Below are 25,696 nucleotides of genomic sequence, written 5' to 3' on the forward strand. Positions count from 1 at the left end.
GTGGGCCCCACCTAACATCCTGCGAAAGGGCTGCATCTCGTAATGATTGCTGCGTTGTAGCATATATCTGGTGTGTATCTGAGATTTACCGCGCGTGTGGGATTAGCAAAGCTCCTGTAGCTACTAATTAAATGAATTAGTAATGGCAAGAGAAAAAACAGCTGCGCAATATCACAGAAGGAGGAGGGGTATTTCGGGGAATAGAGAAAGTCGATGCTGTACGGATGGGAACTTGAACGCGAGAGGCGGGAGGCCAGGTGGCGAGGATATAAAGGGCAGAAAAGGAGAAAGATGCACCGAAGATCAGAAGAAGCCAGCTTCGCAGCCCACCCCTCCCAAAAAAGCAATTGGCCCAAACCGCCCCCTCGGTTCTTTTTCCACCTTTCAAAATAAAACCCTAAAAAAAAATAATTAAAAGAGAGAGAGAAAGATAGGAAAAATCCGAGCTTTGTCTTTGGTAATACGAAGATTCTGCATTCTGATTTTTTAGAGTATTTTTGGTCTCCGATCTGATGCATATCTTCTTGGATTTGTAGGTTTTGTAGGATTTTCATTTTATTTATTTTTTGTTTGGATCGATGAGAGAGAAGTTCGGGTTCGGACGGTTTCTATTCGGATCTGGCTGTTTCGGGTTTTTCAGACTTCAGGAATTGAAGAATGTTTTTTTTTTTTTGGAAATCTAGATCTGGTTTTGTAATCATTTTGCAAAAAATGGATTTGTTTTTTCATTTTTGTTAGTTTTTGAAAATGTTAGGTTTGAAGGTTTATTTTTCGTGGTTAGGGTTGAATTTCAGAAATCTTGTTTGACATTGTTTGAAGATTGATTTTTTTTTTTCGGAGTTTGATGCATTTTGGTTGAGTTTGATTTTTGTCTGTTTAAAAAAAATGCATTTTGGTGTGGGATTTTCTATTTTCCAGCTCTGAAATCTGGTCTTTCTGTGTCATCTAGATTCCACCTGTGATGCGTGTTGCCTGATCGAACCGGCCCCACTGTTATTTCCTCGCCATGGTTGCCACTGCTGCTGCCTCTGCTTTCTTCCCCCTCGTCTCTCCGTCTTCAGCAAAGCCGTCGATGGTGCTTGGCGGTGGAGGTTTGGATAATCTTGATACTCATGGGATCAAACCCCGGTCCTCGTCTGGGGGCCTTCAGGTCAAGGCCAATGCCCAAGTTGCTCCCAAGATCAACGGCACCAAGGTGGGTCTGACGACGCCGCTGGAGAGTGCTAGGGACGAGGATGCCGTGGCCACCCCGTCGGGGCCTTCCAAGAGGACTTTCATTAACCAGCTGCCAGATTGGAGCATGCTTCTTGCGGCCATCACGACCATCTTCTTGGCGGCTGAGAAGCAGTGGACAAATCTCGATTGGAAGCCAAGGCGGCCCGACATGCTGGTTGACTTCGACCCGTTCGGTCTGGGGAGGATTGTCCAGGATGGGCTTATTTTCAAGCAGAATTTTGCAATCAGGTCGTATGAGATAGGTGCTGATCGATCAGCGTCCATAGAGACGTTAATGAATCATTTGCAGGTATAAATTTGTAGCCTTTATGATTAAAAAGAGAATTTTTATACGCATTAACATGCCAATCGAGAAAAGAAATCATCATCATCAAAACCTCATACCAACTAAAGGGGGTTCGCTAATCAAGAAAAAAGATACAATCTTTTTATCATTTCTTGGTATTTATATGTATGCTATTTGTGTAATTATGATATTTCTGAGTATGCATGCATTTATATTTATCTTGCCTGTTTACGTTCTTAGCGGATGAGTTTAGGGTGCTCAGGGAATGGCTAGCTTTCCACCCAAAATGAGAGTGCATGCTATTTCAGTTCCGAGGCGAAGTGTTAGTGTGTTTGATTGCATTTTTCTGCTCCCAAATTCCTTTTTTTTTTTAATTATTATTATTATTTTTAATTTTTTTTTTTCGCTGCACTGCCTGAATGCTCCCAAATTGTGTTTCTGCCCACAATTCTATTGTTTGGTCTTTGGGGTTGTTGGATGTACTCAAAAGTACGGTGGCCTTTGTGCATCCATGCATCTGCATTCCAGGATAGTGGAACTGTTTGATGTGTTCCTCATAATACGGGCTGTATGATGAGCTGATGATCTTTCAATTAAAAAAGTGAGCTGAATGCTCCCCATCTGCAAGAGCATCTTCAGTATGAGAATTATATGATACTTACCATATTTTGTGCGGTTGATGTTTTCTCACGCTCTTAAGGCATTTGCAGGAGACAGCCCTCAACCATGTGAGGGGCGCCGGGCTCCTGGGTGATGGTTTTGGTTCCACGCCTGAGATGAGTAGGAGAGATCTGATATGGGTAGTGACTAGGATGCAGGTTCTTGTGGATCGCTACCCTTCTTGGTGAGCTTCTTCTCTCAAAACCTATGATATGCCTCTAGTGTGCTTGTATTAAAACTTTTTTGTGTTTTGCTTATTTGTATTGGCCTTTTTGAGGATTTGATATGATCATGATGCTTCTGTTGAATTTGATATGAGGTCCATTTTTTCCTGGTGTAGTCAAAAGTTTTCAGCCTTAGCTGAAGGCTTAACCCAACACCTTGAGGTTCACCTCTAGACCGAGTTGGGTTAAAGCAAAGATGGGCATATTGATTTCAGATCTTGATACAGTTGGCTTTAGACTACTATGTGGCATACTGATTTAACATCAACACCCAGTTGGCTAAAGGGAGAGCTAGGCTCTTTGATTCCATCGTGAGGCTTGCTTGTGCAGCAAATGGATCTTTTGTGGCTTGGGCCTGAGGCACTACCGAGGTGCCTTGGTGACCCTCTCGTACATTTAAATTGCTTTGTTAGGTTGTAATTGGCTAGTTTTGCTAATTTAATGGCCAACTAGCAAGATGGTATTCGCATTTTAGTTGAAAAATGTCCTTAAAAAAATCACCGATGCCAAATTTCTATGAAGTGCAGCTTGAATTGATCTTTCCACTTGTTTTTGCATAAATTTTCCTCCATGTTTTATTTTTTGCTGCTTTTTTCCACTTGACAAAGGGCATGCCACTTTTTTTTTTTTTCATGAAATTGTGCCTTGTTGAGATGTATCGATGTGTATGGCACTCCCAGAGTTGGCTTACGTGAAAAACTAACTTTCCATGTTTAATTCTCACTATATCATATTTGGGAGTTTTTTTTTTTTTTTTTTTAATCCTGAAGAGTAGTTCATGATACTTTTATATGCATAAATTTGTTTATTATAAATTTGTAATTATTATTGCTAGTATTGGGAAAGGATGTAATACAATTGTATGCAACTAGCCGCTTCAGACATATGGGGCAGTTCAATAATCAATCGGGATTCTCCAATCATTCTTTTTGGCTTTTGGCAATTGGTTGTGAATGAATCACACCCATTGGATGATCCTAACCATCTGTTCGAATACAATATAAAACATTAACAGTCAGGGTCGAGTAGATAAAATGGGTCTATCATCAACTTGAAACAAGTCTCTGATGGGCCATTATGGTATCTCTTGTCATTCTAATGAAGCATTCTTGTTAGATGATGTTAACCATCCATTATATGGATTGAAAAACGACGCCTATAACAAAATGGCCAATGTTCAAAGCACTGGGATAGGTATTTGAACCAAATTGAACTCGTTTCAAAACATTCATAATCTTTTTTGATGGTACCAAAATAATTGTGGAGCCATTTTTTTTTTTTTTTTTGGAGGGGGGGGGGGGGGGGGGGGTAATTACGATAGGTTCTTCGAAGGAGTTTTAAGGGTGGGGATTTGGTGGTTGTCATCCATTGATGGAGGCTTGGGATTTAGTGGAAAGTGAGACGATTAAGCAAAGATTTTAATATATTGGAATTATAGTTTTATACCTATTGTAAAATAGTGCAAAGATGGAATATAGAAGAAGAAAGAGAGAAGAGTAGAGAATGTCGAGAGAAGAGAATGCGTTAAAGTTAGGTTCACACCCCACCTCTCCTTCTTTTATATCATGAAAATTTCATAATTATAGAAATGCGATTAATAACAAAAGCATGTCTCCTCTGTCTTAGAGCATAATAACCCATCTAAGTCCATCTATGTAGGCCCATATCACATCATTTACACTCTCCCTCAAGCTGGAGCATTCATATTATCTATGCCAAGCTTGGAATATATGTGTAGCCTAAGTGAAATGAAGAGTCTTGGTGAACACATCAGTAAGTTAGTCCTCAGATAAAACATATGGAGTTGGATATTTCACCATTGGAAACTTTGTCACGTATAAAGCGACGGTAGACTTTGACATGTTTAGTTCTTTTGTGATAGACCGGGTTGCTTGCTATGTGTGAAGCAACCTGATTGTCACAAAATAACTGTATAGGTTGGCGCACTGTAAATCCCATTTCTTGCAACAATTTCTTAATCCACATAAACTCAGAGGAGGTACAAGCTGTTGCTCTGTACTTTGCTTGGCACTCGATCGGGCCATCGCACTCTGCTTCTTGCTCTTCCATATGACTAGATTTCATCCCACAAATGTACAATATCTAGTAATGGATTGTCTATCTACTAAGGAACTTGCCCAGTCTGCATTTGAATATCCTATGACCTGATGATGACTATTTTGTTTATACAAAATTCCTTGACTTGGTGTTTTTTGAGGCAACACAAAGTTTGAATAACTGCTTCCACGTGAGGTACTCTTGGAGAACTCATGAATTGTCTTACCAAACTCACTACATCGGATGTCTGGTCGAGTAATAGTTAAGTAAATAAGTTTTTCAACCATTCTTCTGTAGCTCCCTAGATCTTCGATTGCATCTCTCCTTATTCATTTACAAGCTTGTGATTATGATCCATTGGAGTGTCAACTGGTTTAGTCCCAAGAAAGCTCCTCTCCATGAGTAAATTGAGAACATATTTCCGTTGAGATAGATTAACTCTTTTGGATCTAGCTACTTATATACCACAAGTATTGAAGATGATCCAAATCTTTTGTGAGAAAATGCCGTTGAAGATACTTCTTTAGTTCTTTAATCCACTTGTTGTCACTTTCAATAAAAAACAATATCATCCACATATACTATAAGCATGATGAGACCTAAGATATTGTGTAAAAATGGAATGATCAATATGACTTTGAATAAAGCTATAGTTTAATATGACATTGTTTAACTCGTCAAACCATGCACGTGGAGACTATTTTAACCCATAAATGGCCTTTCGTAGCTTACACACGTTGTCAGATTTCCCCTAAAAAATAAATTCGGGAGGTTGCTCAATATAAACTACTTTTATAAGATCATCATGAAGGAATGCATTTTTGACGTCAAGCTGGAAGAGGAGCTAGCCATGATTAATAGCTACAGTTAGTATAACTCGAATGAAATTCAGCTTGGCCAAAGGAGAGAAGGTTTTACTATAATCAACATTAAGTGTTTGAGTATATCCCCTAGTGATTAGGCGAGCCTTAACCGTTCAACTGTATCATTAGGATGAAACTTGGTTGTGTAGACCCATTTGCAACCCATAGTACATTTACCACTTGGAAGAGTGGTAAGTTTCCAAGTGTCATTTAGATGAAGCGCATCCATCTCGTCCTTTATAGCTTGCTTCCACCCTTTATGTAACAGAGCTTCTTCATATGACTTGGGAACAAAGTAAGAAGACAAGGACAGGGCAGAGTTGCAGAAATTTGGAGATAAGCAATGAAAGGAGAAACATATTTAGAGATGAAATGATCGATACACTTATGCTCACATTCTCTTAGTGCAATAGGAATATCAGATGTATCTGGAGAAAGGAGAAGGTGATTTGATGATTATAGTGTGGAGAAAAGAGGAGAAGAGTGAGAGAGAAGAAGAAAGAAGAGAGTTTGGGGGAAATTTTGTGCTGGCCAAGATGCCCTAACACATAATATTTTATTAGAATAGAGCATATAGTACACTGCAGGAGAAGAGGAAAGCGTGCACATGCACTTACATTAAAAGAGCCACTAACCACACGCACTATACACTAATACTCTTTAGACTCCCCCTCAAGTTGGAGCATAGATGTTGATCATGCCCAACTTGTCACGAACACGATGAAGAGCATCTTGATTCAAGGACTTTGTAAGAACATCAACAAGCTAATCCCTAGATCGAACAAAAGGGGTGATGATTTCTTTAGAGGCAACTTTCTCCCGAATAAAGTGACAATCGACCTCAATATGCTCGGTTTGCTCGTGGAAAACCGGGTTACGAGCAATATGGATGGCCGTTTGGTTGGCACAATGAAGAGGAATAGGAGCCGAAGGAGGATAACCAAGTTTTTAAAGAAGGGTGCGAAGCCAGACGAGCTCACATGTCGCATGAGTCATAGCACGATATTCTGCTTTAGCCGAGGACCTATCAACAACCGGTTGCTACTTGCTCTTTCATGTAATAAGATTGCCACCTAGGAAAGTACAGAAGCCGGATATAGAGCAGCGATCATAAGTACTACCTGCACAATCAACATCAGAATAGTCAAAAAGATGAAGATGATCATGCGATTGAAAGTGGAGGCTAAGATCCGGGGTTGATTTTAGATACCGAAGTATGCGGTATACAGCCGTGAGATGTGAAGCACGAGGAGCTTGCATGAATTGGCTAACAACGCCCATCGCAAAAGGGATATCTGGGCAAAGTAATAGTTAGGTAAATAAGTTGGTCTACAAGTCGTTGATACATTCCTAGATCAGAAATGAGAGCACCATCATCTGGACAAAGCTTCTGCGAAGTATCCATGGGGGTGGTAGTAGGTTTTCACCCTAACATGCCGGTCTCCATGAGAAGATGAAGCGCATGTTTTCGTTGTGATAAGACCAACCCGGGTGATGAATGACCAACTTCAATTCTTAGGAAGTAGTGAAGATGACCAAGATCCTTGATCTCAAACTTGGTCATAAAAAGTTCTTTGACCTCCCACATTCCAACCGAATCACTACCGGACAGAACAATATCATCTACATACACAATTACAACCATGATGCCTCTCGGCCGTCGGTTGACGACATATAAAAGAGGGAATGATCGACATGACTACAAACAAAGCTAAACTCCAAGAGAGCCTGACTAAATTTATCGAACCGTGCACGCGGGGATTGTTTGAATCCATAAAGAGCCTTTTTCAACCGACATACAAGCGCAAGGTTGTGGGAAGCAACAAAGTCAGGAGGTTGATGTATGTACACTTCCTCTGTAAGGTCCCCGTGGAGAAATGCATTCTTAATATCAAGTTGAAACAAGGGCTATGATAAATTAACGGCTAGTGAGATCACAACATGAATCGAATTAAGCTTAGCCACCGGAGAGAATGTCTCGAAGTAATCCGCACTATAAGTCTGTGTGTAACCCTTAGCAACAAGACGGGCTTTATAGCGATCAATGGAGCCGTTTGGAAGGAACTTGATTTGTCAACCCATCGACATCAACATGTTTATGCCCTAAAGGAAGATGCACAAGCTCCCAAGTATGATTCTTCTCAAGGGCAGACATTTCTTCTATTATCGCCTTCGTCCAATCAGGACTTTGAAGAGCATGTGAGAGAGACCGTTGAATAGTCTGTGATGAAAGGAAAGTTGTAAATGACTAAAAAGATGGTGAAAAATGATCACATATGAAACAAAATTACTAATGGGGTGTTGAGTATAAGATTGTGAGCCTTTGCGCAAGGCAATGGGGAGATCTAAACTCAAGGTAGGAGAGTCACCTGAGCCAACATCCAAAGTGAGCGGAAGGGTGGATGGCTGAGCGTGTGAAGATTTATCTCGACGATGATACACTTGCAGAGGCTTAGGGTCACCCAAATCACCAACAGGATGTCGAAAGGAGAGGAAAAGAGTTTTCCCGTGATAAGTAGTGGAAAGAGGAAGAGGATAAGAGTCATGCTCCCCTCGACTTGCAAGAGGATCACAGAGGGATTGACTTGGAGTTGAAAAAAAAAGGAACATCTTCAAAGAAGGTTATATCGGCAGAGATTTCTTATGAGTCAAGGGGTTATAACATTTATACCATTTCCAACTCTGATTGTACCCTAAGAAGACATTTAATTGCCCTGGGGCTATCATTAATTCCAACCAAAATTTGAACAAAGCATGTGCAACCAAAAACTTTACATGAGGGTATACAATTAATAAGAAAAGTAGCAGTTAGGAGAGCATCACCCCACAAATGTTTAGGTAGGTGCATACCAAGGAGAAGGGTGCGAGCAACTTCAAGAAGATGTCGATTCTTTTGTTCTGCGATACCATTTTGTTGAGGTGTGCGAGCACACGACGTCTGAAACAAAATACCATGCTCCTGCAAGAAGGACAAAAAGGCAGTGGATATGTATGTACACACTTCATGATAAAACACTTTAAATGTATCAAACACTTCACTTTTAGATTTCAAAAGACAAACCCAAGTCATGTGTGAATAATCATCAATAGAGGCCACACAATATCTAAATCCAAAAGTGGGAGTAATCGGAGCTGGTCTCCAGACATCCGAGTGAACCATAACAAAAGGTTGAGTTTTCATCCTAGAAGAGCTAGGAGGAAATGTAGCATGATGGTGTTTAGACAATTCACAAATATCACAACATAACAGTTTAGTGACAGATAGGGATGGAAACAAAATTCTCAATCTAGCTATTGATGGGTGGCCAAAACGACAGTGCCATCGTGTCATGGACTCGATCCAGAGAAACGGTACTAGAAGTAGCAATGAGTGTATCATCGAGAAGATAAATGCCTCCTCGCTCATGCTCCCCACTAATTACTCTCTTCGTTTGTAGGTCCTGGAACAAGCAATATGAAGGGAAGAATGTAATTGAACAATTTAATGATTTAGTAAGAGAGCTAACAAACAATAAATTTAATGAAAAACGAGGCACATGCAAGACTGTGGACAGAGGCAAGGAAGGAGAAAGAGAGATGGAACCAATCCTAGAGATGAGAGTTTAGGTTCCATTTGTGACTGTGACATACTGAGTGTGGGGAGAAGGAGAATAAGAGGAAAAGAGTTGTAACTTATCAGTCATATTGGAGGAAGCTCCAGAGTCTATGACCCATGAGGTGGGAGAGGATGACGCAAGAAGAGTAGTACCTGGCTGGGCCGAAGTTGCGTGAGAAGGCTCAGGAATATCACGAACATGAAGCCGCATCAGGGCATCATATGCAGCTTGAGAAGTGATGAGAGACTCATCTGAAGACGACTACTCAACTGCCGGGTTGAAAAAGAGCAACTGTGCAGGCAACAGAAGCAGTGACACACCTATGATGACCATGGAGCTGCCGGCAATAATCAACAATGTGATTGGTTCCACCGCAATGCGAATAAATGCGAGAATCATCACCTCCTCGTCTATGTTCACCACGAATATGAAGATTACGACAGCCACGACTGCGATCTCCCTTGTGGCCATTACCACGACCACCATAATAAAAAATGCACCCTGAACTCAAGGATGGTGCTCGAAGGCCAAGAGAGTACCGATTGCCAGCAAGATGTACCAAATGCTCCAGTGGCATAAATGAATGGGAAAGAAGAATAGAGATAGTAACGTGCTGGCACATGGCATAGACTGTCATCAATGGGGGAAGAGGATTCTGCATAACAACCTGATCTCGAACATGAAGATAATCGGAGTTCAATCCGGCTAGGAACCGCATGACAGGAGTATCATCCCGTTGCTTATGGGCATGTTCATGATCCTCTTTATATTTGGAAGGAAGAGGCTGATACAGGTCCAACTCATCCCACATGCCTCGAAGTGTCGAATAGTAATCTTTTAATGATCTTGAGTTTTGTTGGAAATGACTAATTTCTTGAATAAGTTGGAATACCCGTGAAAAATTTTGAGACTTCGAGAACATATCATGAAGTGTATCCCAAATGCCTTTAGCCAATGATAAAAACATCATTGAGTGGCTAATCAAAGAATCCATTCCATTCAACAACCATACGATAACTTGATAATTCTTCTTTGTCCTAGACTTGTAAGTAGCATCTGTAGAGCTTGGAGGATTATCCAAAATATATGACAACTTCTCACGAACTCCTAAGAACACTTTTACATATTGCACCCATTGAAGATAGTTGTCACCATTCAACTTAATGGAGGTAATCTGTAAGGGGTTGGATTCAAGAAAGCCTATCCAAAATATATGACAACTTCTCACGACTCCTAAGAACACTTTTACAGATTGAGCCCATTGAAGTTAGTTGTTACCATTCAATTTAATGGAGGTAATCTGTAAGGGGTTGGATTCAAGAGAGTCCATTCAAAATATACGACAACTTCTCATGGACTCCTAAGAACACTTTTACAGATTGCGCCCATTGAAGATAGTTGTCACCATTCAACTTAATGGAGGTAATTTGCAAGGGGTTGGATTCAAGAGAGCCCATGCCAAGAGATGAAGGCCCTTTGTCGTCCATAAGAGACTCCAAGTAAGAATGATTGATTCAAACAACTCTTTTCTCATTCAATCCTTCAAGGGAAACCTCAAACAATTAATAATTGTCCAAAATAACAAGAAATCCAATTAGATCTGACGCGACCGAGTGAAAACGGCCCAGACGCACGTCCGTTTGGGGTTAAAACCCACTCAAACATGAATCTTAGCTAAAAAATCCTCCATGAGTAGCTTGGGAGGAAGATTTTGGTCCATCATGAGCAAAAAAATCAAAGAAAAACTTACCGATTTGAGGTAGATCGAATAAAAACGGATGAGAGACTTAATTTTCAAATTTCTCTATTTCGCCCAAAACACCATGAAAGGAGGTCTAAAATTTTTTGAAAAAATCATGACAAATCTTCTAAGATTAAGATCTATCAAACTCCTAAACTTTTACCTCCAATAGGGTCAATGCGTTCGTACAACGCTAACGTCAGCCGTACGACTGCTGACGTGTCGCCTCTCAACTTGTTGGATGTGGAATGCCCTGATATATGCTCTGATACCAAGTAGAAGGTGATTTGATGATTATAGTGTGGAGAAAAGAGGAGAAGAGAGAGAGAAGAAGAAGAAAGACGAGAGTTTGGGGGAAATGTTGTGTTGGCCAAGATGCCCTAACACAATGTTTTATTTTACAATGTTTTATTAAAATAGAGCATATAGTACACTACAGGAGGAGGAAAGCGTGCACATGCACTTACATTAGAAGAGCCACTAACCACACATTAACACTAGCACTCACTGGACCATAAAGTCTTTGAAGAAATTTGGATGGCACGTCATGATCGGTTGTACCATCTGTTCGTTTTCATCATGAGTAGACCTTCAACTGAGGCACGTAGGGGATGGAAGAGGTAGTAGATGATGGAGGTTGGATGTCATTCTTCGTTGTAAGGGTATGGGAACATGTTCAATATTAAGATATTTGCTATCTTTTGACAAAGATAGGGTAGATTAAGAAGGTAACATCTGCACATATATATTGTCGTCAAAGGATTGACTATAACAATGATAATCCTTCTATTTGCGAGAATATCCACGAAAAATACATTTAACTGCTTGAGGATCAAATTTATCATGGCTAGACTCCATTTGATGGACAAAATAAACGCAAAAAAAAACTTTAGGAGGTAGAGGGAACAACAGAGTATCAAAGAACAAAACTTGATGAGGCGTTGGCCCTTTAAAGTAGATGAGGGCATCCGATTTATCAGAAAACTCTTAGGAATATTCATGTGAATTAATAAAGCACGAGTTATTTCAAGGAGGTGGCGATTTTTCTATTATGCAATCCCGTTTTGTTATGGGGTGTGCGCGCATGATGTCTGATGTAGGATTCCTATTTCAGGAAAAAAAAAAAAAAGTTGACTAAAAGCTGGGGACATGTACCCCCCCATCATTATCAAACCGAAACATAGACACTTTCAAATTAAAATGATTTTGCACTTCCATTTGGAAGGCCTTAAAAATAGGAAATAATTTAGATTGATCTTTTATTAAATAAAGCCATGTCAATTTCAAACAATCATCAACAAATGTAACAAATTACTTAAATTCAGACTTACTAGATATTCAAACTGGACCTCGAACATCTGAATGAACTATAGAGAAATGAATTAAATGTTGTTGTTCAACATATGGTGGAAAAGTAACATAATAATGCTCACTCAGCTTACATACATCACACGCTAGACTTGATATTGAAGACAAGGAAAGAATTACACTCTTTAAGTATTTTCAATGATGGATGCCCGAGGCGATTGTGCCATTAATAAGTTGAGATGGGTTTTTTTTTTTTTTTTTTGTGCCCATAATGTCACAATCAAGATAGTACAACCCGTCATGTTCATGTCCTCTACTCATCTTCATCTTTGACTTTAGGTCCTGAAAATACAATGTGAAGGATAGAAAGTGCACAACAACTAAGGGATTTGTTAAGTTTACTAATTGACACAAGGCTTAAAGGAAATTTTGGAATAAATAAAATAAAGGCTAATGAAAGAGGACTTGTATGAATGATACCCATTCAATGTACTTTGAATTGGGTACCATGTGCCAGAGTGATAAAGGAGCTTGTTAATGAGCCGTTGAAAGACGAAAACACACTAGACTTGTCATATGGTTGGACACTCCAGAGTTAGTCATTCATGGAGTATGAAACTTGGATCCTAAACAAGCAATACCTGAGGTCACGAATGTATAGGGGTGGAAGTAGTTGTAGAAGTAGTAGGAACAAACTGATTCTTTAATTTTTTCAAGCAACTTGGAATACTCTTCTTAAGTCATCTCATCGGTCATATGTGTATGTGGAGCAGCAAATGTAGAATTAGCCAGAGGCTCGCCTTTCCTTTTAGTGTGGGAGACTTGATTAGCCAATGCAGGCTTCCTATGGAGGTCCAGTATTTTTCAATAGAATGATTGGAAAGCCCATAATGCATGTGCTTTCTAGTTCCGCAGCCTCTGCTATGGTTACCTCCCATGTCGCCACGACCACCTCTTCCACGGTTCCACCATGGCCACCATTGCACCTCCTTTTAGAGAATGCTACTAGAGCTGGGTTGTCACTAGCTCCAATTGTATAGTCCAAAAATACATGTTGGAGGCGTGCATACACCTTGTTTAAAGGTGGCACATCGTTGCCATCTAAAATTTGTGCATGAATCAGTTCATACTCACGTTCCAATTTATATAAGAACTTGGCTATTCGGAACTCATCAGGTTGTTAATGTAGTTTCTCCAAATCTGTACACATTCAGCTCTTTGCACATTCCTTTGAGTTTGGAATAGTATTCGCCCAACGATTTATCTCCTTGTTGAAGCTCGAACATTTCTTCATATAACTCATAAGTACAAGAGATGTGTTTATCAAATGAATACATCTCTCGTAGTACGTCCCATACTTAGCCGTATTCAGAAACATGACATCTGCACTCACGGTGGGTTCCAAACTATTTCATAACCAGGTCATAATTTGGGCATTTTTCTGGATCCATTGGTCATAAGTACTAGTTTTTTCATCAGGTTTCTTAGTTAGATATCTCAAATTTCCCTTGGTCATGAGAAAAACTTGGATTGACTCAGACAACTGTAAATAATTTGTCCCATTAACTTAATAGAGGTTATTTGGACCCCCAAAAAATCAGATGGGTTTATAAATCCAGATTCTAGGTCACTTCTCCATAACAAATACAAGAGAAGAGTACCTCACAAGCACAAACGCGGGCTGACCTAGCACAATTGATGAGCATCACACTTGAACACTTCATACGACACACACATCACCTCAGACAGAAGAATTAGTCCACACGTCCACTACTTCCAACCAGCCATGAAGAAATATACTCATGAACATGGCATCCAACACGAGTAAATGGTCCAAACGTTTGCAATGATCACACGTGAGGTGATATTATTCAAGAAGCTGATGTCTTTATTACTCAACGGTCAATGCACACACGGACTATTACAAAAGGCCCGGCACACAAAAGAAACAGAAAAAAGAAACCCTAAGTTTTTAAAGAAATTTTCAGCACAAGTAAGATAAGGGACACCAAGGGATAAAAGAAAAGAAATAAAAAGATTTGAAGAAGAAGAAGGATTAGGCATGACGTAGCTTTGATACCATGTAAAATAGTGGACAGAGATGGAATAGAGAAGACGAAAAGAGGAGAGGAGAATGTAGAGAGAAGAGAATGGGCTGAAGTAAGGTTCACACCCCCTTCTCCATTTATATTATGAAAGTTTCATAATTACAGAAATGTAATTAATAACAAAATAAAAAATCCCCTATATGTCCTAGACCAAAATAACCCATCTAAGTTTGCCTTTGTATGCCCATAATCACATTCATTAACACCTATAAAATAAAATCCTCACACGTTGCATGTCAATTTTTTCTGAAAGGAAAGAACTTTGAGGTCTTCTATTTGCTCTTCATATTGATAGATAAAATCTATGATATATATAATTTTTTTTTTCCGCAGACGTTAGTGGGCAACCAATGTAAATGATGTCAGTTTTGAATTGAGAGATTGGAATTAATTTGGTGAGGAGGAGGAACAGGCCCCCAAATATATTTATGACTTGGGATAATCTGTTCCAAGTTCCAACTTCAGGGTGATTAGTTTTGGGAACTTTCATGAGATGCTTGGATTCCATACCACAGACACTGAAGTGAAAAGTAAGGAACATGCATTGGCACGGCACATCCCAACAAAATGAACTGTAAACCGTAAAGTTAAGATGCATGCTTTTAGATGTAAGGTTCCATTCATACAAGAAAAATGTGTAATAGAAGTTGAAAAATATGCAGAAAATAGAAACTGAGTGCTGTTATAAAAAGGAATGTGAGTTCATCGTATCATTTTCCTTTTATGAATATGATGGGTAGTTGTTTAGCTTGTGTACCGGTAAAATGCTCGTGGGTTTTGACAGTACTTGCAACCACAAGGACTATTTTCTAATGCTTTTGATGTGTTTTAGCTCTTGAGTTTCACCCCAGGTTAAATCTGGTGGAAGATTTCACTCCTATATTTTGATGGGTTATTTTACCTAAGATGCGTATAGAAGTGTACAGCAAAACCACAAACATATGGTTGGTATACAAGTGTCATATGAGTGATATATAGAAAGATCTAGTAGAATTGGACACTTAAATAGCATTTAATGTCCTTTTATGTCAATCAGATATCATTAAATGGTTGTATTCTCCAACCACATGTTTCTTGTGGCACTATACACAATCTTATATTGTCTACAACCCATACAAGGTTCATGCGATTGATATATAGGGAGTCCAATCTAATCGTAATCCTGTAGTTGCAGTTTTTAGTCTCCTTAGTTAATACTCTTCATTGGCAAGTTGAGTACCAGTTATGTGTGGACCAAGAAGGTTTTGTTCTAGGCTTTATTGTATTAAATACAGATTTGTGTAAAGGGATAAGTATGTATGTATATCTGTGTATATATACATTCATACACATCTATGTATATAGCCATGCATATGAGCTAGAGACATGACTGTGATGAATGAATGAATTTATTGTGAGGTGTCCTTAAGCGTGTTTTAATCTGAGAATTAGTTGCTCTAATTTCTGATGCATTAGTTGCTTCTGTCTTCTATTTATAGTTGAATAGACTAGCAGACTGCTGGAAATTACTTCCACTGTCCATTTTCTAGGGGTTTTATTCAATGTGTAGCATCTTGGAGAGAAATTAGAGCTTTAATGGATATGTGTTCATCCTTGTTCTAAGGTGACGATTCTTCTCCAAATGGCTGCATCACAGCTTTTGTTGCTTCATCTATCTAGCCACTAACGTTTTAAGAATGGCTGTGCTAAATGATATTATTCTCGTTTTTGAATTGTGGTTAGAAATTCATTACTGACTTCTGTTCCTTAGATTTTAAAGAATTTTTCTTATCTTGTTGTCTTTTTCTTTTTCCTTTTCCTGATGGGGTTGGTCTCATCCTGGGGCTGTAGCTTAAATGTTGCTATTGAAGCATAAAGTTATGGAAATACATGGGATGTACTAGATTTGATTTAGATGTGGAAGGAGATGATAAATCCAAGTTTTAGCAGTTTGATGCCAAATAATTGCATTTTCACCGAACAAATGGGTATCGACTTTTAAAGTGCTATAATAATCATGCAAAAAATCTTCTTCATGAAACTAAGTACTGTCATTGTTAATAGTTGTTTGATTGAGAACTTTATTCCATGAGCGTGATATGATTAAAATAGTATAGTATATACATGGGTATCAAAATACTTTGCCACTGGTTTATCTTTCAATCAAGTTCCATTTCCATGATATTCACATCTTGGAAATGTTCTTTATAATCTTGCTTATGATGCAACCCTTTTCAGTTAATGGGGTCTGTGGTTGAGGCAAGGAGTCATGCTTGATTTTGCCTCATTGATACTGGTTATGACATGCCAGTGATGTCATAAATTCACTGACGCAAGATTTCACGTGCGAAAGAAAAAGAAAAAGAAAAATAGGGAGCTGGTTTCTGAGTCATCTATTTTACGTTTAGGAATTATTTTATTTGATTTATAGATGGAGCTTGTTTTATTTCATCTTTTCAGGGGTGATATTGTTGAGGTAGATACTTGGGTCTCGGCATCTGGAAAGAATGGGATGCGACGTGATTGGCTTGTTCGCAACAGTCAGACAGGCGAAACTCTGACACGTGCTACCAGGTTGGAAATTGATGTCAAGAAACTAGAACAGTACTAGTATTCAGCAATTGATCTATTTCCAATGCTACAATAATTTCTTATTAGATTTTTATAATTTGTTTGATCTTCCCATGATTCTTTTAACTTTTGCAGTTGTTGTTGTTGTTTTTTTTTTCTTTTCTTTTCTGGCTTAAATCCAAATTGCAGTTTTATGGCCAGTAGCTGATTGGAGTTTGTTGTGTTTTGTGGTTTTGATGGTAACAATAGTGTTTGGGTGATGATGAATAAACGGACTAGAAGATTGTCCAAAATGCCGGAAGAAGTTAGAGGGGAAATAGAACCTTATTTTATCGAGCATGCTGCTATCTTGGATGAGGACAGCCGAAAACTGCCAAAGCTCGACGATAGCACTGCAGATTATATCCGAAGAGGCTTAACTGTAAGTCTGTGGTTGGCATGTTAAAGTTGGCATTCATTACGATTCACATTAGTTTATGTTTATAGCAATGACCTGTAATTACTCTTTTAAACCCACAGCCTCGATGGAATGATTTGGATGTCAATCAGCATGTGAACAATGTCAAATACATTGGCTGGATTCTCGAGGTAGTTCTCAGACTGAATTTTCAATTAGATTGGTTTCCATTTCTTTCCACTACTATATATTTGCTTATGTTCGGGATGCCACGTGTTTCCATTTAAGTCTGAACTGGCATTATTTATACTTAATTTATGGTTATTGTTTTTCCCCCCTCAATTTGTAACGATGTTAGTAAACTAGGTAAAAAAAATGTGTCCTTGGGGAGTTATGATGCCCTATCCTAACTAACCAAAGTAGCAGACTATCCAACTGTGGACAGAAGCAACATGACAACCTGAATTTTCTGTCCTGCTCATCAGCACAGGTATAGTTTTCTGATGCACATGAATTTTGTGCAAGTGGGGCTAATGATCCAATGATCCTAACAACTAATCCTGTGGGCCTCAATGTGGCTGATGGATGCCCCAAAAATCATCCATATGGGCAGATCCCAACCCTGGATATGGTGGTTTATTTATAGATGGTTAAGACGAAAATACAGCTAGGGCTTTCATTCAACAGAAACAAGGACACCTATTAGGATCGACAGATCTGGGAGATTTTAGTGGCATCACCCATCAACTTTTGAGGCCAATCTGATGAATGATTTACTTTTTTTGAATGGTACAGAAACATGTGTAATGGAGAAGTAACAAATGGTGATGAACATGGCCCTGTAGTTATTCACATGAAAAATTGTAGTTGCGGTGTCTATATGTAACTGGAATCAGTCTATATGTAACTGGAATCTGAAACCAGTAATTATTTTCTCGTTAAGTAACCATGATAAATCAATGTTTGTTTTAACCCTTGGTTCGTTCCGTGGTTTTCTGTCACATTAGTTTTCATGCAAAACTGGAACTATTATTTTCCAAATATCACACAATGAAGCATCGCTTCGAATTTTGAAACAATGATAAAAGATCCTAGAAATTCTCTCTGGAGATGGCAAGTTTGTCAGGCATTTCCCCCCTTCATGTACAGATTGAATATTGAAAGTTTGGGTGTGCTGCTTAACCTCCTTGCACCATACACGGAATCCTTTTCTTGCTTGCTTAATGGCTGCAAACACCAGAATACAGGTTTCATTTATTCTTTAGGTGATCCCCAATTGTCCCTGGGTACAGCACAGTGAATCTTCTCCAGTCTGGTTCAACTCAAGGCGAGACAGCAATTTTTTTTTGGTACAAAAATAAAAATATTGAAGAAATTAGGAAAAAAAGATGAAAATAGCTGGAAATTGAACTGAGTCACTAATCACATATTCTAGTGCATATACTCACAGGTTGAGTGCTCAAGATCCAAAAGATCCCTGTCCCCTAGTTGAAGTGCCTGAAACTGTAAAAGGAAGAAAAAAGAAAAACCTGTTTCTATTTTTGATGGAATTCAAGTTTCACATGAAACATGGCCAAACCATGTAGGACTGGACCCAATATATGTGATTCGGGTGATAGGTATGTAGTGCCTTGGCCCAAGTTTTATAGGCCTTTGCAATCTCGGCCATACCAAGTTTTATGTGTTCTCTGTAGCACAAATAAGCAATTCAACTAGAATGATTTTCTAATCCTTCTTTTTAATAGAGTATGGTTTAAGTTGGTCTGTTTCCATTTCTATACAGACGGACCCCTATATTTCTTTTCTATTCCACAGAGTTCATTGAGACTGTTGCCATAACCCAAAAGTCACTCCTGTCTCCTGACAATATGATCGGAGGAATTTTTTTTTAAATTTTTTTTTTATTTTTTTAAATAGTGAAAAAGGGATTGTAAAAGCTCTCTGGTGGCTGAAGTTGAAATGCTTTTAAGTTCTGAGGTTATTACCAAGATCTGTCAAATCCTATTAGGGCCTGTTTGGATGCAAAGATTTTTTTTTTTCTTATTTTTTGAGGAAAATAGTGTTTTTTTGGGAAATGTTATTTCTAGAAAACTGTGTGAAATAGACGTCATTTCCCTTGATTGCTTTTCAACAAGAATATTTTTTTTTTCCTCTTCATTTCCAAATCTGTTGTTTGGAAAAATGTATTTTTTAATGAAAAATTCACTCGAAGAAGGCAGAAGGTGAGATCATACATGAAAGGTCCTCATAGTCATATTCAATATATATTTCTTGGGGTTCTCTTATTTTATAGATCTGTTTTGCCATTTTGATAACTAGTGTTTGTTTTTGCAGAGTGCCCCATCCTCGATCCTGGAGAGTCATGAGCTTTATGGCATGACTCTCGAATATAGGAGGGAGTGCGGGAGGGACAGTGTGCTGCAGTCCCTCACTGCAGTATCTGGTGACTGTACTGGCGGCTCGCCTGTAGCCGGGGTTGAGTGTAACCACTTGCTCCGGCTTGATGATGGGGCTGAGATTGTGAGGGGAAGGACAGAGTGGAGGCCCAAGCGCACCAACTTTGGAAGCGTGGGTCAGATTCCGGCTGAGAATGCATAGCTGCCTAACGCATTATATGATGACAGGTGGGAGCACGATGACCATGCCCGTCCTTTGTGCTCTATATTTTCCGTTGCATGTGTAGAATCCTGCGTGTACTTTCAGATATTTTTTTATTTGTTCTCTTTTCTATGTTTTCATTTTATTGCTTTTTTTTCTTTCTTCTTTTTCTTTTTTCCTTTTTCACTTGCCAGCCCATGTAATTAGTGCATGCTGTATTTTCGTCATCTCCGTTGGTGTTTTGGCCTCCTGTTTCTTGATGGGTGGTTGGGATTCTATTTTATTACTAATTTATTCTATTTTTATGGGGGAGGGATTGGTATGAGAACTGAGGGGATGCTTGGATTCACGGGAATTTGTGTATGGAGTACAAGTACAGAAATACTTAGGGATGTGGAATGGTGGGTAGGGTTGTTCACAGGTTCCATCAAGTCACATTGGTTGGGACCGGGTATATCAGAATTGGGCTCCTGTTGGGTACCCATGTCTCGCAAGATTTTCTCAGTGTAAGCCATCTGTGATTGGACCCATTAGTTTGATGGTGATGATTGTGTCATCACCATGGCACTTGAACGGTAGTGAGGATTCTCAATATCATTAGTTTCCTCATCTATCATCTATAGGAGAAGTAGCCACGACTTTAGAGGAGGCATTACTTTAGGTTGGTTGACAATGATGCTTCATATGCAAGCACTTGGAAATTATGAGTGTGCCTCTGTATGTTAATTCGAGTCAAAACCAACTGATTTGGAGAACTCATTGTTGCAATTCAAAGATCCAGAATGTTTGAACAATTGCAACCTACGAACTGGGTGCATTTTATCTGATGTTTTGTAATGATGTAATTACTGTAAAATTATGATAATTAGATCCAAAATCACGTGAAATTAGAGGTTTTGGGCAGATATTATACTGTTTCCTATGACGACACCAACCTGAGTTTGGGATCAATGGGACATGGGTGGTTCACCTGATGGAATGAGGATCTCATCTACATGTAGTCTTTACTTGGTACAATTACAATTACTCATGCAAGAATATGTTTATTGGCTTATCAATCACAAGTTGTCTTTTAATATTACATTATTTATGGCAAGGATTAAATGATATATTCTTCAAATTAATCCTAATGCCATACCCAGCATAATCAACTGTATGTGTTCTTAATAGGTATGCCTGTGTTAGTATTTCTTTTCAAAAGAGGATAAAGTGTTGGACTTGAACCCTACCTAGTTTTTAAAATGGAACCCGGACCTGCTTTAACTTGGTCAAAGTCCTTGGGCACCCGCAGGTCAGATAATCGGTGACAGCCCTAGCAATGAAACATGTGAAGAGTTTAAGATGGTAATACACTTAACATTATGGTGCATGTGCACAATGATTGATACATACATGTGCTTTCGATGGTGGCACATGTGAATACGTAAACATGGATGGTTGCGTATGTAGAGCATTTGACATGTGTAATGCATATTTAAGTTGCATTATATAAGACTTTTATCACATGTAGTCTACCAACCGTTTGAGCAAATGACAGACTGTCTGTCCTTGAATAAGGTTGGTATTTGTTAAAGATGTTGTACTCATTATCATCTCCTAGTGCTCCTTTTGTAGGTAATAAGGTGTGTATTCCATGTGCAGATCCAAACAGCCCCAAGGGTGGCAATGGGCCGGGTTTAGATCTGGCGGGTACCTGTTCTTCTTCTGATTATCCTCTCCTCCAGGTGGGACCAATAATTATAAGGTCTTTATCTTTTGATAAAAGAAAACAATAATAAAAGCTGTCTTGGGATCATGATAACAGCTGCTTCCTGTCTTTAGAATAGTAAGACAAAATAAAGAAGAATAGTCGAAGAGATGGAAGGGCGAGGGTTTTCTTTTTCCTGCAGGACAAGTAACCATGGAAAATGCATGTATGTTAACAAAGCACGCGTGCATATCTACCCAACAATGACATCCCTCCCATATTTTCTTTTCTAGCCCTTCTGTCAATCTTTATTATTATTATTATTTTTAAAGCTTTTGTTGTTGTTCATTTGGTAAAGGAAACAGTGAGATTTTTTTTATTTTTTTTTATTTATTTTTTATTTTTTTAATTTCTTTTTTGGGTTAGCTTGTTAGTACACACCCCAATGTCAGTACACACTCCACTTTTAGCCACCCCCACTAGGGAATTGATACCAAGACAGTGTTGAAACGTGGGTTTCTTCCCTCGGTCCACCGCTTGAGCTATGGATCAGGGTGTGGGAAACAGTGAGATTAGAAATAACAATCTAATGCCTTTTCCCCATGGCTAAATTCTCATGCATGATATATAAGATGGATTTGTTAAGAGGAACATGAAATTTTCACTTGTCATCCAAACAAAGGCCTTAAAAACTGAAATTCATGGAAATTTATGTTTCAACAGTGCTAATTAAATCCATGCGAATCTATCGCTGGGTAATTATTACATTTTTTTCCCCACAATTTAATACACGCTCGTTTTTATTTTTTATTTTTTATTTTTAGCTTAGCAATTCCTTGGTTTTTACAAGAAACATATTTGGTTCACGCTTTCATTTATTTATTGGTTTTTACAACCTTCATGAATTTCATTTCCCTAGGTTTTCCTAAAAAAATTGCCCTTGCTTTTAGTCAAGGAATGGGATGCCAACTTTATTTGCAGAATAGAAAAGGATCGTGGTGCGCATGGAGTACCAAGATCAACTAATTAAATTGGAATTGCATACTTGATTGGGAATCCATTGTCGAAGGTAATAGGATCTTTGGCACCTCACACCCTTAGAGAAGCAGGATGGAGGAGTTTAGTGGCAGGATGAAGGATTTTAAAATTGATAGAAACTCCTTTTTCTCCACACTTCAACAAGGATTCTAGGTCCATCTGAACATGAATTTGAGCGCACACCACCCCTTACATGAATTTGAGTTTGATCACAACGAACTATCTAAATTCAGACAAGATAAACAATCCAAGCATACCACTCCTTACACGAATCTAAGTTTGATCACAACTAACCCACTAGATGAATCTAAATTTGATCACAACTAACCAACTGGTATTATGCCTTATCACGATATCTAACCCTTGTAGAACTCTTACACAGGAAACCTAGAGAATTTAAATAAAGGGATTTTTTCAAAATAATACCTTATTAGTATGGTATTTACATTCTAGTACCTTTTAAAATTAGATTTTATTATATTTTCATTAAAATACCTTTGGTTAGCTTAACTTTTTCTATAGTTTGTACTAAAATGAGAGAAATGCTCACCAATTAATGAGGTTGCATAAGAAAGTTAAAAAGATAGCGAGATGATGATATGTAATTATAAAAATCTTAAAAAAGAAAAAAAGTCCTAAGGCCATCCATTTATTGAGATCATTTTATGGCATGATCCCAAAAATGAGGTAAATCAAAGTCTTAGGTGGACCTCACCATCAGACACAATGGTGACTGAATGCCCACCATTAAAAACTTCCCAGGGCTCACCATGATGTTTATTTTCCATCCAACTTGTTGATTAGGTCACACAATCCTAGATGAAAGAAAAACATAGCTACTGTCTTAGCACATATTGCTACTGTTCAGCGTTACTGCTACAATACCGTAAGTTTAGATTAAATGTCAACAACTCTAAGTACTTCCCAATCAACTAAGTTTTTACTTAGTCGATCATCTTTCTGGTGACATCCTGCTGACCATAAGCATTGATCATCTATATTCTTACGTACATCATATATTTATCCATTATTTATTTATCAAGATTGTTTATTTTAACACTCCATCAATTGTAATGAGCCACATATTCAAATATTAATAAAATCAGTATTATTTATCTTTATCTTTATTTATCTGTTTATTTTCATTTCTTTGATAAGTATTAAAAAATAATTACCGGTGAAAGAAAAGTCCTTAAATCATAAGGTAAAAAGAGTTCATCAAGAAGGACTAACCCTTACTATTTCACAAATAGCCTCATCTCTAATCACAACTGGTGACCGATTCAATAATTGCATATCTGAATTTGATCCCACACATTCGTTTAGGTGTGGGGGCACTAGCGTTCAATCAAACATGACTCTATCATGCCTGCGCATCAAATCTAAATACTAGCCCCTGCTTGCTCGTGCAGCCTCGTGTTTGATTGAATTGTATAGACAAATCCAAAACTTAAAGAGGCCAAACCATGTAAAATCATACCTAAAACCTATACGATCACATGGTGTGGCCCACTCGCTTTGAAATGCACAGATTTTTGGAGTGCATATTAATCATGGTGGGTCACATATTATGAATGGATTGGATGGCATATAAAAAAAACATGGTAGGAGCCACACACAATCTAGAAGGTTCTAATCCCAACAGTTTCTCTGGGGGTGACCCACCCGTGTTTTCGATCACAATGACTTGTTTTTTTTTTTTTTTTTGAAGGGGTGCACATTTTGGATGGATTGTATGTGGGCCCTGCAGGACGATGGGCCCCAGACAACACGTTTTATAATAAGCTTTATTGTAAAAACAGTTCCATGCATGCTGCCGTTTACGGTGGTACCCGGAAGATGTGGGACCCGCATGATGTACGGATAAAATCCAACCGGCACATCAGATGTCTAATCATATTATACCTCTAGGGCAATAAAATCAACCTGATCCATTAATTAGATGGGTTACATACATTACAGGGAACAAGTTGGGAGGGAACGTCCATCCTTGATTTCGATAGAGGGCTCACTGCATTGTAAATATGAAATCCAGGCCATTCAGAGTCTTCATCTTTTCAGATTAAGGAGCAGGCCCATAATCAGGTTTTTTCTAAATTCAGGTGGCACCTGTGAAAATCAATGGTGAGTATCAGTAAGGTTTTTTTTTTTTTTCAGATCTAAGGTTTGAAGCATCATATTGCTTGATATGTACCGGTATTATCCATGACTGATACAATTGTATTGGCCTGTGTTCGCCCGAAATAGCAAAATATGGGCCAATACGGCTCTATAACAGGGAAAACAATACAATGAGCCAAAACCGGTTTTAAAACATGGGTCTGGCTCATTTATTCTCAGTCCTGATTTTATCCCAGTCCTAAATGTTAAACCCACTTCCCGCTTGCAGTGGGCTTGGCCTGAGAGTCTGAGGGCCAGCCCAGCCCAGTGACAACGATGCTCTTATGTTTCATTTCATTTTCATCATTTAAGGGCCCGTTTGGCATTCATTGGGATAATATATTGTGAGGGGACATATTCTCTAAACGGCAGGCCCATTACCACCAATGTAAGTGGAATTCCGTAATTTTGCTCAACCAGTCTAATTTTGGACCATTGACCTAGTAACGGTTGGTTATATAATTTTTGAGTTCCTGCTTATCAACCATCATGCTATTCCAGAGTATCAAGTAAAGATTTCAAAATTCCTGCTTATCAACCATCATGCTATTCCAGAGTATCAAGTAAAGATTTCTAAACATGTGTGAGAGAGAGAGAGAGAGAGAGAGAGAGAGATTAAATGCATTTTTGTATAAAAACTAGGGTGCCGAGGGTCGGGTGCACCTAATGAGCACCCGAGCCCGACCTGACATCGGTCGCGTATGGGTGCAGTTAAATGGGTGTGGTTGTGGGGTTGGGAATTTTCTGAGTGCGATTAATAAATGGGCTGGATGTGAAAATAACCTAACCCATACCCCCACCCAAACTCAACTATATACAAATAAATAATATATACTTAAAATGGTGGACCGTTTTAGATCAAACTTACCAACTATTTATTTTGATACAGACACACAGCCTACTTAAGGTACAAAACAGGGTGGATTAAAAACAACATGAAGAATTTTTATTTTTATTTTTATTTATTTATTTATTTTGAAATATAAAATATAGTGTTATCATCTTATATTTATATTTTTTTGAAGATAAAAATATATATTTTTAAAACTTTATTATAAAATTTAATCTTTTGAATTAATAATGTGTACTTTATTATTATTATTTTAAAAAATATCAAATCATAAATAAGTACCCAATGACCTAATAGTTGCCCCAACACCTTAAAGGGTATGGGTACGTGTCCCCA

At 38.4% G+C, this 25,696-nt stretch overlaps 1 protein-coding gene across 3 annotated transcripts; it reads left to right on the forward strand.

Moving 5' to 3' along the window:
* The first annotated feature begins 303 nt into the window (after positions 1-303).
* LOC131255145 (palmitoyl-acyl carrier protein thioesterase, chloroplastic) lies at positions 304-21,660 on the forward strand. Of its 3 annotated transcripts, none has more exons than XM_058255859.1 (8): positions 304-457; positions 950-1,525; positions 2,233-2,366; positions 16,520-16,633; positions 16,880-17,051; positions 17,150-17,218; positions 19,362-19,651; positions 21,240-21,660. In XM_058255859.1, the coding sequence occupies exons 2-7, from the start codon at positions 1,007-1,009 to the stop codon at positions 19,623-19,625; spliced, it is 1,272 nt and encodes a 423-aa protein (XP_058111842.1). In that variant the 5' UTR covers positions 304-457; positions 950-1,006; the 3' UTR covers positions 19,626-19,651; positions 21,240-21,660. The 3 variants fall into 3 exon arrangements, with proteins under 3 accessions (XP_058111842.1, XP_058111834.1, XP_058111828.1); XM_058255851.1 differs by having other exon boundaries at positions 21,267-21,660; XM_058255845.1 differs by lacking the exon at positions 21,240-21,660 and having other exon boundaries at positions 19,362-19,930.
* The last annotated feature ends 4,036 nt before the right edge of the window (positions 21,661-25,696 follow it).

This window comes from Magnolia sinica, chromosome 1, assembly GCF_029962835.1.
Source record: "Magnolia sinica isolate HGM2019 chromosome 1, MsV1, whole genome shotgun sequence".
Classification (NCBI taxonomy): Eukaryota; Viridiplantae; Streptophyta; class Magnoliopsida; order Magnoliales; family Magnoliaceae; genus Magnolia; species Magnolia sinica.

Bases quoted from the DNA above. Each gene is read 5' to 3' on its own strand.
- LOC131255145 (XM_058255859.1), top strand. From the start codon at position 1,007: ATGGTTGCCACTGCTGCTGCCTCTGCTTTCTTCCCCCTCGTCTCTCCG. The intron at 1,526-2,232 runs GTATAAATTTGT...AGGCATTTGCAG, and splicing joins CGTTAATGAATCATTTGCAG to GAGACAGCCCTCAACCATGT. The intron at 2,367-16,519 runs GTGAGCTTCTTC...TCATCTTTTCAG, and splicing joins GTGGATCGCTACCCTTCTTG to GGGTGATATTGTTGAGGTAG.